The 14,741-nt window shown below is 65.6% G+C and overlaps 2 protein-coding genes across 3 annotated transcripts; both read right to left on the bottom strand.

Moving 5' to 3' along the window:
• Positions 1-234: 234 nt before the first annotated feature.
• On the bottom strand, positions 235-10,344 carry LOC138686777 (ras GTPase-activating protein 4-like). 2 transcript variants are annotated; one of them, XM_069791400.1, is made up of 20 exons: positions 10,189-10,344; positions 5,964-6,020; positions 5,442-5,555; positions 5,019-5,080; positions 4,765-4,897; positions 4,383-4,464; positions 4,069-4,200; positions 3,895-3,986; positions 3,503-3,626; positions 3,242-3,395; positions 2,837-2,901; positions 2,491-2,603; positions 2,233-2,419; positions 1,821-1,958; positions 1,389-1,700; positions 1,174-1,311; positions 964-1,099; positions 749-869; positions 605-663; positions 235-451 (listed from the first exon to the last, which is right to left on the bottom strand). In XM_069791400.1, exons 1-20 carry the CDS (start codon positions 10,326-10,328, stop codon positions 330-332), a joined length of 2,481 nt encoding a protein of 826 aa, XP_069647501.1. In that variant the 5' UTR covers positions 10,329-10,344; the 3' UTR covers positions 235-329. The 2 variants fall into 2 exon arrangements, with proteins under 2 accessions (XP_069647501.1, XP_069647502.1); XM_069791401.1 differs by lacking the exon at positions 605-663.
• A 2,091-nt stretch (positions 10,345-12,435) lies between these two features.
• On the bottom strand, positions 12,436-14,665 carry LOC138686675 (uroplakin-3b-like protein 1). The gene is made up of 6 exons (XM_069790747.1): positions 14,513-14,665; positions 13,872-14,015; positions 13,520-13,751; positions 13,353-13,429; positions 12,855-12,984; positions 12,436-12,737 (listed from the first exon to the last, which is right to left on the bottom strand). The coding sequence occupies exons 1-6, from the start codon at positions 14,556-14,558 to the stop codon at positions 12,632-12,634; spliced, it is 735 nt and encodes a 244-aa protein (XP_069646848.1). The 5' UTR covers positions 14,559-14,665; the 3' UTR covers positions 12,436-12,631.
• Positions 14,666-14,741: the final 76 nt, after the last annotated feature.

The raw sequence follows: 14,741 nt of genomic DNA, 5'->3' as shown, positions 1-14,741 counted from the left end.
GCCACCGGTGACACCACCACCAGCCAGACCACCAGAAATGGCACCAGCAGTGCCACCGGCGATTGTCACCAGGGCCACCATGAGCAGGGCCACCAGCGCTGCCACCAGCAGAACCACCAGTGCCACCAGCAGAGCTTTAACCCCTCCCCAGCCCAGTGCTGTCCCGTCCCCCCCACCCCGAGCCACCGGTGCCCAGCCCCGTGGCCAGCAGCGTCTCCACGGACAGGACAGGGCTGCAGGGTACAAAGTGCCTTTATTGCCACCGCCGCGGTCCCCAAGTCATGGGGACCCCCACCCCCCCGGGGCAGGGGGGGTCTGCACCGGGTCCCTCACGTCTGCAGCTGCAGCAGGGCAGGGGTGGGGGGGGCCGGGGGCTGCGCCAGGCGGTGGCAGCCCTCCAGGTCCCCCAGCACCCCGAAGAGCCGGCTCAGCCCCTCGGGCAGGGGGGTGCCTGCAGGGAGCAGGGGGGGAGCAGCAGTGAGACCCCCGCACCCCCAAGGGGGGCACCCCGCAACCACCACAGCCCCCCCGCAACGACTGGGGACAAGTCCCAACCAGAGCATCCCCAGTGGGGTCCCCAAAATCCCAACGCCCCCAAACCTACCTTCATCCCGGGCGCCATTTGGGGCACCCTCTGGCTCCAGCAGCTCCCAGTACTTTTCCCTAGGGAGAGGAGGAGGAGAGGGATGGGCTGTTGGCAGGAGGAGGGGAGGGGGTGCAGGGGGGTCTCCCCAGGGCGGGGGCTCACCGGAGGGTCCCTCGGAGCCCCTGGAGGTGGTGGAAGAGTCGCTGCGCCTCCGCCGCGGGGTCCAGGGGGTCACTCCAGTCCTGCAGGGTGACGCCGTGCCGGGTCCGGTCGCACCCCAGCCCTGCGGGACAGCGGGCTCACGACGGCGGCGGGGGGACGACGACGACACCCCCCGCCAGCACCCCCGAGGGGGTCCCGGGTGCCCTCCCCAGTACCTGTCCTCTCCTTTTGGTGACAGCAGCTCCACTTGTCCCCGCGGAAGACGCCGGGGTGGTAGGCACGGAGCACGCGGGGGTTGTTGACGCAGACCTTGCGCAGGGCCGACAGCCACTGGTTCAGCTCGTTGACGCACTGCGGGGGGACGACAGTCAGGGGGCTGTGACGCCCCTCTGGGGGGGGGTACGTGCGTGTTGTCCCCGTCCCACCTTGCACTGGAGGTAGGCCGTCTCCTGCTGCCCACCCGCGCCCACGTAGACCACCTGCATGACGTGGGAGCTCCCGAAGCTCTTCTCCTCCACCTTCTCGGCAGCGAGGATGTCGGCCAGGGCGATGGCGCCGCTACGCTGATGGGGGGCACAGCAGATGTGATGCAGGGGGTCAGTGCCACGGACCCTGCCACCACCCCCCGGCACCCCCCTACCTCCGCGCCGGGGCTCTTGCCGAAGCTGAGGGCCTCCCCGGTGAGGCAGAAGTGGAGCTTCTTGGCGGCGGCCAGCAGCAGCCCCTTGCCCCGCGTCTTGTGGACGAAGAGCGGCCCCTCCTTCACCACCACGGCGGGGGGGCCCAGCGGTCCTCCCTCACCTTCCTCCTCCTCTTCCTCCGTCCCCACCAGCCGGGAGATGAAGTCCTTCATCTGGGCGATGCCCTGCTGCAGGGCGGGCAGCAGCGGTGCCAGCCAGGTCTCCTTGGCCCGCCCGGCTGCCGGCTCCATGTTGCCCACCATCTGGACAGCCTGGAGACCCCCGGGGACGGCGGCGTCACCAACCCTCCCCAATGGGAAACAGCCAAGCACCCCAAAAACCCCACCTGGGTGACACCACCACCCCCCCCCCGGCATCCCCCCTCGTCCCACCTTGGCCAGGAGCAGCAGCGTGCGGCTGGTGCGCGCGTCGGCGTGCGTCTCCCGCAGGTGAAAGAGCTTGGGGGTCATGATGGCCGGCGAGAAGAAGCGGAGGCAGAGGAAGCTGGTGACAGCCACGAACTTGACGTGCTGCAGCCGACCGAGGCGGGGGAGAGGTGTGAGGGTCTGCGCCAACGCAGGACAGCCCCGGGTACCGCGTACATCGACGTGCCAGGCACAGAGGGGCTGGCTTCAACATCAAACTGGGTTGTTGTTTGGGTGCAGCACAGCCCCCCGTCCCTGGGGGCTGCCCCCCACCCAAGAGGGGACTCCATTGACCAAAGCTGGGGACTGCACCCAGTGTACCCTGTCCCCTGGGGACGTCCCTGTTTGACCCCTGGTCCATCCCCCGCCGCAGCCCAACCTGGTGCTGGGGGAATCGCTCCCCGACGCGCCGGAAGAGCTGCTGGAAAGCGGCGCGGATGACGGGGGGACACGCGGGGGCCGACTTGATGATGGCGTCCAGCAGCTCGCCCAGGTAGGACTGGAGGTGCTGGCGGCCCTGCTCGATCACCTCGCCCTCCGTCTGCACCCGGTGCAGCCCCGAGCACCTGCGGGCACTGGCACCGTCAACCCCACAGCCAGGGCCCCCCCCTGCCCCACCGCCCCATGCACCCCTTACCCGACGTCTTTGATCTCCACCTTGCCGGGGTCCAGCTCCACGTACTTCTTCTCCTCGAACACGCGGGTGATGGTGGGTCCCAGGACGGCGTGCAGGTACGGCATCCCCGTCACCTGCCGAGGGACGGCGCAGGGGATGGTGATGGGGGGCACGGCCACAGGTTTGGCACCCAACACCCCTAGACTCCCTGATAAGGGTGACCCAGGGGACCTTCTCCAACCTCCCAGTCCCAAGGGAAGACACAGCCCCACCAGCCCTCCCAGTACTCCCCCCAGGAACTGGCCCCAGTGGGGACAGCCCAGAGGCAGGGTGACCTGGGAAGAGCAGGTTTCGGGTGGTGTGGCACCTTGAGGAAGGACTCCATCGACTTCGAGGCCAGGGAGTTGCTCCGGAACAAAGTGTTGGGCTCGCCTGCAAAACAGGAGAGGGTCTGTGGCCTGGGGGATGGCCGCAGGTCACCCACTGGGCAACTGCAATCATGGGGGGCATTTACAGGGGCTGTGCCCTCAACCCCCGGCCATTTCTACAGGAGTTACAGGGATTTCCTAACCTCAAGCTCCTCCACCAACCTCAGCCAACCTCAGCCCCATGAGTTGCTTGGGATGAACCCAACAGGTTCCCACCCGGAGCACAGCGTGATGGCTGAACCTCAACCATCACCCCAGAAAAGTCACCGCGCAAGGTCCCGGAGGTTTTGCAGCCCCAGGAGATGGTTGGAAGCCTTTGGCTCCGCTCCCCGCTCCAGCCTTACAGGGCTTGGCCAGCTCCAGCTCGAAGAGCAGGTCCAGGAACTCCTTGACCAGCCCTTGGCCCAGGAAGAGTTTGACCAAGTTGATGGCGACCTCCTGCCGGCACTCGGCCGTGGTAGTTTCATCCAGGAGGGTGACCAGGTGCACTTGGCCGTCCTGGTGGGGAGAGGCACCACGACATGATGGGCCGAGGGAGACGAACGCCCTGGCAGAGAGCCGGAGGAAGGTGGGTGCCCCGGCAGGGCTTTGCATGGACCCCTCACCTGGCGCCCCAACTTCACCTCCTGGCACAGGAGCTGGACCAGGGGCTGGTAGCAGTGGGAAGGCAGCACCGTCTCGTCCCGCAGCCTCACCTGCAGCTGCAGCGAGCCCAGGCTGCCTTGGTGCCTGCAGGAGCACAGGGTGGGTGGATGGAGGGATGGATGCAGGGATGGAGAAGTACTTCACCAAGCAGGAGGTGGCCCGACAGCCCGGGAAAGCCTGGCCAGGCAGGTGGGGCTGCCCTGCACTTACCCCCTGCTCCCAGACAAGGGCATTTCCAGGAGCTGCCCCTCCAAAAGGGATGATGCTTCCCAGGAATAACCCCCTCCCCAACGCCACTGTGGGCACTGGGACCATCCCTGGCACCCCCCAACAACCCCATGCTGAGACTCACTCGTCCTCCCTCGGCTTGGACTTGTCCGGCCGCAGCCCGAACCAGCCCTCCTCCTGCCCGGTCGCCTCCAGCCCCTGGATGCTGAACACCACCTGGGAGGGGATGGCAGGAGGGGGTCGGGCAGGCAGCCGGGCAGACCCCCCCCGGCAGCGGTGACGAGGTTTGGGGGCTCACCTTGCCCAGGAAGTCGTTCCTGCCGACGAGGTCCCAGTCCCACACCTCCACGCACAGCTTCTCCCCGGCGGGCTCAGCCAGCTCGAACTCAAAGGTCTCGTTCCAGCGGGGGTAGCAGGATTTCTTGACCACCTGCAAAAGCGACGGCTTCATCCCCTCTCGCCAGGTGGATCCAACACCCCCCTGGGGATGCCAAGATGGGGATGCCGGAGGACAGGGATGGCTCCTGGCTGAGGTCCGGGCTTCCCAGTGGGATAATTTCACCTGCACCGCCAGCGGATTGGGGGATCACGATAAACTGAAGTCAAACTCACGGTGCTCTCCTGCACCTTCCCGTTGTAGCGCAGGCGGACAAAGGGGTCGGAGGCGCCGTTCCGGTCCTTCCTGGCCAAATCCCTGCCGAGGAGAGGGGGAATTTCTCAGTATCCATAAAATAAGGGCACCTGCGGCACCCACTCCCCTCCTCGGTTCCCCAGCATCTCGAGATGCACACCCTAAAGACCAGCAGACGAGGTGGACCCTGCCCCGGGACCCCCGTCAGCTGCTGGGTGGTGGGGAGGATGCTCTGCACCCAAGGCAGGATAACCGAGAAGACCCTGATACAGTGGGGAAACCGAGTCACGGAGCAGCCAGAACTCACCGTACGCATCCCAGCTGCACACGCAGCCCCCTGCCACCCCCGTGTCCCCTCCTCACCTGGCTTCCAGCACGGTGCAGCGCAGCAGCCGCCGGCTGCCCGGGCTCCCCAGGACGTCCACCCGCAGGTGGATCTCCCCCTGCACCTCCTCGTCGGGGTCCACCTCGCTGAGGCTCATCCAGCCGCTGTAGCCTGCGGGAAAAGATGGCACCCTCATGGGGGGGGTGTCACTGGGGGGACCTTTGGGACCGGCTCGTGGCAGGGGTGGGAGACGGGTCCCTGCTGGGACCCTGCCGGCCACCCGTCCCCCTACCCTTGGGGTGCTCCGCCAGCATGTCCCGGGTGATGCAGACCTTCCCGATAACATCATCGCGGCTGGAAAACAGAAGCCGAGAGCAGGACACGGCGTGGGATCGGAGCCTGCCCTCTCCGCCGGGCCCCAGGCGGCACAGCCACTGCCGTGCGTTTCGGCGGGGAAAAATGGTGCCCGGGTATCCTGGGCTGGAGCCACCACGGCGTGTCTGTCCCCATGGAGTGTGTCAGCCACCCTTTGCTGCCAGCTGGAAAACAACCTCAGGAAATATCTTCACCCGTTTGTGTCCCAAAGCCCAAGCCAGCATGGCCGGGTGTGGATTCTCTGGTGTCTACAATGGGGTTGAGCACGCAGGCAGGCAAAGCAACAACCTCTGAGTCCCCATGCCGAGCCCCCACCGCCCTGCAGCCGACCTGCCCCTACCTGAGCGCATCCTCATCCATGACGTAGATGGAGATGCTGTGAAAGTTGGGCTGGAGCTGCACCTCGTATTCCTCCCCCCAGAACGGGGACAGCGTCTTCCACACCGTGGCAGTCCTGCGGGGCAGATGGGACTGGTGATGGGGGGGGACATGGGGCTGCCTCACCGGGGCGCTACCCACCTCCCCAGCCCTGTGAGCTCCCCGGCTTTCTGTGACACATGGCGGGGGGCAGCACCCACAGTTTTGAACCCTCATTTGGGGCAGGGAATGGGTCCCTGTCCCCGTCCTGTCTTGGGGTTCAGGGCTGGCAAGACATGGGGGGGTCACTTACAGGGTGGGGGGTGGCCATGAGCTGTTAGACATCGCAGCCTGCGTCTGCAGGAGCAGCTCAGCCCAAAGCAGGGAATAATAATAATAACAACAACAACAACATTGTGCCTGCAGCAGGGTGGATGGAGGAACCCGCTAGGAGCCAGCTGTGCCAGCAGGTTTGAGGACCAGCCAGGGACATGAAGCCACTCACCTGATGATGGCTTCATTGTCGATCTTCACGATGCAGTATGGGTCGCTGCTCCCCGTGCTAGAAGGACACGGCACGGCTCTGTCAGCGCCGCCAGCCACGGCCCTGGCCCCCCACCCCAACCCCATGGGGCTCTTGTGGTCATGGGTGACCAAAACCTTCAGCCCTGGCAAACCCACCTCGCAGGTGCCCCTTGTAGGGACACCCTGGGGCTATGGGGTGCTGGGGTACAGAGGCAGCCCCAGAAGCCAAAGAATTCGGCGGGTGGATTTGACCATGGCTGCAGGCACATGGTGACCCCGGCTTCACTCCCAGCCCGGGGAAATGCATCCCTGACCGTGTCCGGCCACCACATCCCACTGGCAGCTGAAAGTGGCTTTGCTCTTCCAAATAGGAAGACAAAGAACAAACAAAACCCACCCTTTCCCCGAAACGGCTTCAGGCACCCGCAGCCCCGTTGCACACACTGGAAGTGAGGCCACAGCAGCCTCCTCCAGCCCCAGGGTGCACCCAGAGCCCGACACCTCCATAGGGACGGGGACATCCCTGCGGACACCTCCAGTGATGCAGAGGGTGTGAAGGGCAGGCAGCGTGTGCCACGGTAGCCACGGGCTGTTGGCAGCCGCCGTGATGCTCTGACCCCGCTTCCTCCCCGGGGATGACCCGAGTCATCGCTCCTGTGTGCCGCTGCCAAAAAAAAAATCATCATTTTACAGCTTATTGCCCCAGTTATTCAGAAACGAGGTGACTCAGTTGCAGGCAGGGGTGGGGGCTCCGGCCGGAGGCAGAGGAGCCAGAGGGACCCGGGTGCTGGCCAAGAGGGTGGAAAGGTTGTGGCTCCCGTCCCGCAGGCAGCTGGCACAGAGCAGCCTGCTCTGAGCACGGTTACTCATTAACGCCGGTCCTCGTAGCCTTCATCAGCCAGCCACGAGTGTCCCGGAGAAGGGGGGGGACCGCACGGGTGGGGACCCCAAGCACGGAGCGATTTCTCCATCCCAAAACCAGGGAGGTTGAAAGCCAGCTGCTGGGGGGGGTTAAAAGGGTTTGGGGGATTCAAAGGGTTTGAGGTGCTCCCTGCCCTGCAAAACACGGCTGTGGGGGGGTTCTTTTCTCTGGGTCGTGCATCGCGGGTACCATGCTGGCATCCCCATCACCAGGCACCCCAAGCATTTCGGGCCACACGTGGTGCTGGCAGCGCAGGCAGGTTGCTAAGAACAGCTTTCTGCCTGCCCGCTCCCATCTCCAGCCCTCCACTCGAGAGGGTTTTAATGAGAGCGGTGGATGAAGCACCATTAACCAGAGCCTCTTGCTGACATTTCCTGCCTTATGCAAACCATCCGGCAGGCAGGGAGCACGCAGGCAGAAAGGGAACATCTGCCCACCTGAGCCGTGCCCAGCAACGCAGGGCAGGCTTCGGATGGGACCTGCCTCGACACCGGCGGTGGGAAAACCTCGTCCCCAACACGGGGACGTTTTGAGCACACGGGGCCCCTCCACGTCCCCTGGGACGCAAGGTGCCACGGAGCCACCCTTGCAGTACTCGGGCATCGTGCGCTCCGGGGATTAAAAAGCAGGGCGGCCAAAATCCGTCCTCCCGTGGGCTGTGATCCACATCAGCGAGGGATAAATCCCTGCTCCAAAGGCGGGTGGGAAACCCGGCACCGTGCCGGGTGACATCGTCCGCGCAGCATCGCCATCCCTGGACGCTAACCAGCGCCCGGGAGATGTCAAGGGAAGAGATTTATAAGGTTTGCAGGCGCTTAGCGGGCGCTGGGCATCCTGCTGGTGCTTGCGCAGGGCACGGCTCGCTTCGGCCACCACCCCCGGCCCCCCCACGCCGGCACGGGCGGCGAGACTGGGGGGCTGGTACAGGGGAAGGAGCTAGGAAAGGGGAAGGCTGGGCTTTAAAAAGAGGAAATGAAGACTGAAGCGTTAAAGACGGATAGCACAGTATAAATTGGGGGGGTGAGAGGAAATAAACATGCATGCTTCCCGGAGCCATCCATCCCAGCAGGCAGCGCTGGGTGCTGAGGCATTGAGTTTTGCAATTAAAAATTCACTGGTGCAGACAGCAGTGCCGCTTTGCCCAGCCCCTGGGGGGGGGCAATAAAATAGAATAAAATAAAATAAACCGAAACAAAATACAAAATTTCCTTGCTTTCCTGCAATGAAAATGCAGGGGAGGATTTTGCAGTGCTCAGCTGGGAGGGGGCTCACGCTCCCACTGCGTCCTGGGGGGGGGACACAGGGACAGAGCCCACCCAGGGCTGAGCCAGAGCTGCTGCGGCCGTTCCCGCCTGCCTGGGTTTTGGAGCTGGCGTTAGGCAGTGACGTGCTGGAGGGCGAAAGCAGGAGCGGGTTTCCTGCCTCTTTATGGGCAGTTTCATGGTTTCGTGGCCGTATGGTGCCAAGCCCCACGCTGGGCGGGCGCTGGCTTGGAAGACAAAACCAAACGGCGGCTCTTCTGCACCAGGAAGAGGTGGGAGACCTGTGGGCACAGTCCCACAGCCTGGCATCGAGGCTAAACCCCACTGAAATCACCCTGCTGCCGCCGGGGGAAGAAGGGGCTGCTGGTGGCACGGCTCCTTGGAGCAGGGTGGCACCAGGGGACTTACAAACCACAGCAACATCGGCCAAATCCTGCTCCTGCGACTGCCTCTGCTGAATCCGGCAGGAGCTGGGGGGGGGGGGGGCCGCAGGGGTTTGGGGGTGCCCCGTCACCCGCGGGTGCTTGCAAGCAAAGTCTGACCTGCGAATAAGCCCAGGGCTGCCGTTGACACCCTGGGGATGGATTTCTCCCCTGGGAAACGGGCAGCCATCCCAAAGGCTGCGCCGGGGCAGAGCGGAGGAACCGGATCTCATAAGCCCCCGTCCACAGGGGAGGGGGCCGGCGGCCAGCGGCCACCAAGGTCAGGCGGCAGCGGGTGAGCATGCCGGATCCAGCACTCAGGTTTCCCTCCTTGCCAGGGTGGCAGCTCTCCCTGCCCAAAGCCGTGTCCCAAAGCCTCTGGTCTGGAAAACTCCGCTCGAGGAGTTATTGTACAGCGGCTTTCTGCAACACACTCTCCTAAAAAGCAAAGCCTCCTAAAAACCAGAGCCTGCCCACGCTGGTTCAAGCTGCCGGCAGGGAGTTATGCCAAGGGATTTAAAAATCAGGCCCTGACACATGGGATTTAAAAAAAGAAAAAAAAAAAAAAAAAAAAAGTCATGTTTCTTTCCTTGTTTATCCTCTTTTTCCATGACGGCTGCAGGGATTTTTGCTGGTTTTCCGGCAGCCCTGACCCTGCCTGGCTGCCAAGCACTCCCCAACAGCCTCCCACTGCCTTGGCAGCTGGGGGCCACCCTGATGTCGTCCCCCCGTGCCACCCCAACGTTGTCCCCACATCCCACCCCATAAGGATCAGAGCGATGAGACTAACGCCACGACACGTGGACAGCCCTTGGGGGGCTGCCAAGGAGTGAAAACCCAACCCAAGGGGCTGCCAGCGGAGCCCCCCGGACCGCAGCCAGGTGGGCTTGAGCCAGGGCTGGGAATGGAGCGGTGACGGGGACCCAAACACCCGGGCTCGTCCTTGCTTTTTTTGGGGGACGGCTGTACCAGGGGTCCTGCTGCTTGTCCAGGGGTCCCCCCAAAGGACCCAGTTCCAGGGCCAGATGAGGGGGATGCATGGTGGGGGTAGCCCTGCCCCATGGCAGCACAGGGGGAGCCCCACAAACTGGGGGCATTGCTGGGGGCACCCCACAGTACTGGGTGCTCCTGGGAGGCAACCTTAAAGCCATCCCTGGGGGTGTCCCCAAGCAGGGGGACACCAAAGTGCTCCTGAGGGAGTCCCCAGAGCACCGAGAACTGCTGCGGGCACCCAAAACCCCCATCCTGGTGGGGAACCTCGAAGCAAGGGGGATTCCAAAGCCACCCTGGGGACAACCCCCAAAGCACAGGCACTGCTGGGGGGACCCCCAAAGTCACCCTGGGGGGACCCCCCAATGCAAGAGGACCCCACGGCCATCCTGGAGGGAACCCCCAAAGCACAGGCACTGCTGAGGGGGACCCCAAGCCATTCTGGGCGAGCCCCCAAAGCAGGGGGGACACCCCGAAGCCACCCTGGGAGGGGTGTCCCCAAAGCACTGGGACCTGTTGGAGGGACACCCCACAGCACTCCTGGGGCAGGGGGGGCTCCCTCCCGGGCTGTCCCCCCAAACCCCTCCCGGCCCCCCCGGGGGGACTCACATGTCCTTGGCGGGCAGGTTCCTGCCCTCCACGATGCGGATGGAGAGCGCGCTCCGCCGGGCCATGGCGGGCGGGCAGCGGAGCGGAGCCGAAGGAGCGGAGCGGAGCCTCGAACCCGCGGCACCCAGCCCCGCGCCCATGTGCGGGCCGGCGCCGCCAGCCGCCAATCAGCGCGCGGGGCGGGACGAAGGGCGGGACCGGAAGCCTTTCCCTGGCGGCGATTGGGTGATTATAGCTTGCCGTCGGCCGAGGGGGTGGAGCCTGGGTGGGCGTGGGCGGGGCTCACGCTGTGTGGGCGGGGCTCAGGCGAGCGTGGGCGGGGCAAATGCGGAGGCGCTCCGGAGCGGGGCGGGGTCCCGGGGGGGGGACGGGGACACCCCGCACTGCCGTGGGTGCCGGGGGAGCTCAGCCCAGCACCCCCCCTGCCTTGGCAATTAAGGCTCGGCCCCCACATTGGGTCCCTGCTGCCCCCCGCTCCCCCTACGAGCCTGGGGGCTGCAGCCCCCAGCCCAGCACCGGCCGCTCCCCGCTGCCCCGCACCCCAAACCCCCTCTTTGACTTGCTTTTTTACCTTTTTTTTCTTTTTTTTTTAAGCACTGCACCCCCCCCCCCCAGCTGCAGCACCCCCAGAGGGTCCGGTATTTGAAAGGGGGGGGGGGTATTTGAGGAGTATTTGAAACCCCCCTGGCTTTTAGGGGGGGGGCTCGGTGCCATAAATACAGGAGGGGGGACAGGGGACCCCCCTTTCGGGACCTGCCTCGGCTGGAGGACTCGCCCGGCACCCAAAGCCGGGGCTCAGGGCCGGCAGACGCCGCCGGACCTTGGCATTTGCGCCCGGCCGCCGCGGGGACACCGCGGGGACACCACGGGGACACTACGGGGACAGGCTGCCCCTCTGCCTCCCCCGCACCGGGGGACAGGGGGACGAGGCGCAGTCGCCTGTCACCGTCGCTCGCACCTCCCCATGTGCCGCCTCCGGCCCCGCACGCGGCCGGGGCCGCATGTCCCACCTCCGGCAACGCCGGCGTGACAAGGGACAGTCCCCCCCCCCCCAGCCGCTCGAAGCCGCTTTGCGGGTGAAACGGGTGTTTTGTGTCCAGGGACGGGGTAGGACGGAGGGGACCCGCGTTTGCTGGATGAAACCGTCGCTTCGCTGCGGCCGGGCTGATCTCCGCAGGGGTTAATCGCAGGATTTGCTTGATTTTCCTTGGCTGGGCTCCATGGAGGCCAGCTCCTGGCAGCGGCAGCATGCCGGAGCGGGGGGGCAGGACAAGTTGCTAACACCCCCCCGGGCAGCGTAAGGGCACCCCAGTAAGGGTGCTGTGACCATGGATCAGGTATAAATGTGATGCTGCCCTTTGCACGGCACCTACGGAAAAAATAGTTGGGGTTTTTTTAATATATGTGTATGACATATATATACGCATACCCACCCTGACCGCGCTCAAAGGGGGGCACGGCCACCCTGCGGTGCTCTCTGGCCTGCTTGTCCTCGGCACCAGTGGGGTCTCATCCTGCCCAGGCTGCAGGATCAGGGCACCAACGACCCCCGGGGCAGGATCATGCCCCACATCCCCCGGGGAGGATCGGGGACCCACACCCTGGTACAGGATCAAGAATGCTGGATCAGGCCCCCCCCCAGCCCCTGGTGCGGGATCAGGCCCGCCATAGCCCACTCCCCCCCCCCAGTGCGGGATCAGGGACCCACACCCTGGTGCAGGATCAGGCCCCGGGCTGCCGGTTCCCTCTTGCCATCTCGTGGCTAGCGAGGGAACATCAGCAGCACCTGGGCAGGATTGGGCCAGCTCTGCCTGGGGGAAACCCTCCTCCAGGTTTGGGGCAGGGAGAAATCGCTGTGGGGTGATGGGAACAGGGAAAAACACCCCCCCTATACCCCGCCACCCACTCCTGGGGACATTTCTGTGTCCCTCACCCCAGCGTCGGGGCTGTGGAGGGGGGGTCAGGCTCCCCTCGCTGCCTCGCACTCCGGGGGACTTTTCCCCGTTCAAAGTGGGCACAGGTGCCCCAAGCTGGGTGTGAAAACGCTTCTCCCACTCCACAGCATCCCTGGCCGCATCCTGCCCTGGGCGGCAGTCATCCCCCACCCAGGGATGGGGCTCAGAGCCCTGCGTGGGGGCACGGGGACGGGGGCACGGGGCTTTTTCCGGGGGCTGCGGGAGGCGGCGAGGTTTCGGTGGGTGCCATTCCCGGGGGGGGGGGCACAAACAGGAGGCAGAGACCGGGCGCAAAGCATGCGGAAAGGCCTTTAATCTCCCGCTCCATTGTGGCTCCCCGGGGCCCCGGTCCACAGGGCAGCTCTGGCCGTGCCCCCACGGCGGCAGGCGTCGTGCCATCGACACCGGTGGCGCAATCGCGAGGGCACCCGAGGGTGCGCGGGCCGGCGGGAGCAGGGGGGGAGGCTGCGTGTGGCCGCGACGGGGGCTCAGAGCCGGGCGGCTGGCTGGTTGTAGACATGGTGGGTGTTGTACCGCTGCACCGTCACCGCCTCCGGTTTGCTGAAGCTGCTGCTGCCGCTGTAAGCGTTTGAGCTGGGGAGGGAAGGGGGGAGGTGAGGGAGGAGGGGGGGGGCTGCGGGGTGCCAGTGTCACCCTCTGACCCAGGTCCCACGTCCCTAGCACCCATCGTGGCTCCCGGGTGGCACTCACCCACAGAAGACCAGCATGGCCACCAGGCTGGCCAGCAGGATGGCGAAGAGGATGGAGAGGATGGAGGTGAGGGCGATCATGCCGGCGCTGCGCCCGCTGCCCGTGGTGGGGATGCTGCTGAGCTGCCGGGCTGGGGAGAGAGCAGGAGGGGAGAGAGGGGCACGTGCACCCCGAGGCAGCGCAGCAGCCGGGGCACGGTGCGTTCGTGGGAGATCGCAGCGTGCAATTGCACAGCGCAAGTACAACATGCAATGCCAGTGTGCAAATGCAACGTGCAATTGCAGCGTGCAAACACAACGTGCCGTCGCACGGTGCCATCATACCCCAGCAGGACCTGCAGCAGCACCCTGCCTCAGTTTCCCCGGCTGCTCGCAGCAGCGCTATGCCCTGAGCCGCTGGTGCTCAGCGTGCAGCCCCCCGGGACCACCCCGCACGCCCCCAACACCCGATGGCTGCGGGATGATGCGACGGGCAGGACAAGCACCCCGGCAGCGGTACCTGTCCTCAGGGTGATGGGGTCCGACCAGGCTGTCTCAGCCACAGGGTTGGAATCATTCAAGGCGAGAAACTTCACCCTGGGGTGGGAAGGGAGGTTGGCCACGGTCCCGCGAGCCGGGGGGGGCTGCCGGCAGGGGTGGGGGGCATGTCCCCATAGGCAGGCTCACTGGTAGGGCCCAGGACCAGGCAGGGGGCCGTTGCAGGTGGGTCTCGTGTTATCCTTGGCGCAGCTGGTCTCGCTGCCGACGCGCAGCACCGTGATCTCCCTGGGGGGTTTGTGGCAGGGGTAGTTGAGGAGGGTGGTGTTGAGGGTCATGTAGGCGAAGACGCTGGTGGGGAACTTCTGGAACGCTGTCTTGGGGGACCCCGGCATCACGCTGTTGTTGAAGCTGGGGACGGCTGCAGGGACAAGGACAGGGATGAGGAGGGACCCCGGGGTGGGTTGGGGGGGCACGGGGAGCCCTGAGCACACCCCTGCCCGGGGCTGCTCCCCCCGGGGCCTCGCCGCATCCCACCTACCCTTGGGGACGGCCACCACCAGCCAGATGACGACGTCTTCTTGCAGGTTGAAGACGCAGCGGGGCTGCTCCAGTGTGAAGGTGGAACTGGTCGTCAGGCCCCCCAGGCTGGCCGTGCTCAGTTTGGGTTTGTATGGGCGCACGTCTGCGGTGAGAAGCCAAGAGGGGGGAGATGTGCAGTGGAGGGGTGCGAGACCCCCGCTGCAGTCCCCGGACCCGTGGCTCCGTCCGGCTGCAGCAGTACTGGGGGCTCGGCGTGGAGACAGGGACAGGAGGGAGCAGACCCCCACGATCCCAGCTGCGAGGCCCCCGCTCCCCTCCTGCCCCCGCATTTTGCCTCAGACACGACGTGTTTCATGAGAAGAGGAAGCGAAGACACCCCCGTGCCACCACCCAGGGAGGGACACCCCTGCGAGACCCCCCCAGAGGACCCCACGCTGTACCAGCAGTCCCAGGAAGGTGACACCAGGGATGCTAGCTAGGGGTGACACCCAGAACAGCAGGGGGGCATCAGCTGCCCTGCACCTCCAGGCTCCGGGGACAACCCCCGCAAACAGGGGACAGCGGGGACCCCCAGTCCAGCCCCGCAAACAGGGGACAGCGGGGACCCCCAGTCCAGCCCGGCGGCGTTGGCGGACTCACCCAGGCCGTGGGCCATCGCTAGGAGCGGGAGAAGCAGCAGGAACATGGTGCGGGCGCCTGGATGCCAAGGGAGGGAGTGCGGGTGGCCGGGTTCTGCGTCCTTGCGGGGAACCTACCTGTGGCCGCCAACCGCCCACATTCCTGCGCCAGCCCCGTGGCAAACAGGTTGGGCTTGTTTCCCCAGGGAGCATTTCCTATGCCTGACTGCCTGCCCGGGAGGCGTACTGAG

Source organism: Haliaeetus albicilla, chromosome 9 (genome assembly GCF_947461875.1).
Source record: "Haliaeetus albicilla chromosome 9, bHalAlb1.1, whole genome shotgun sequence".
NCBI classification, from domain to species: domain Eukaryota; kingdom Metazoa; phylum Chordata; class Aves; order Accipitriformes; family Accipitridae; genus Haliaeetus; species Haliaeetus albicilla.
Note: the sequence above shows the minus strand (reverse complement) of the source record. Positions and strands in the feature narration are given on the sequence as shown.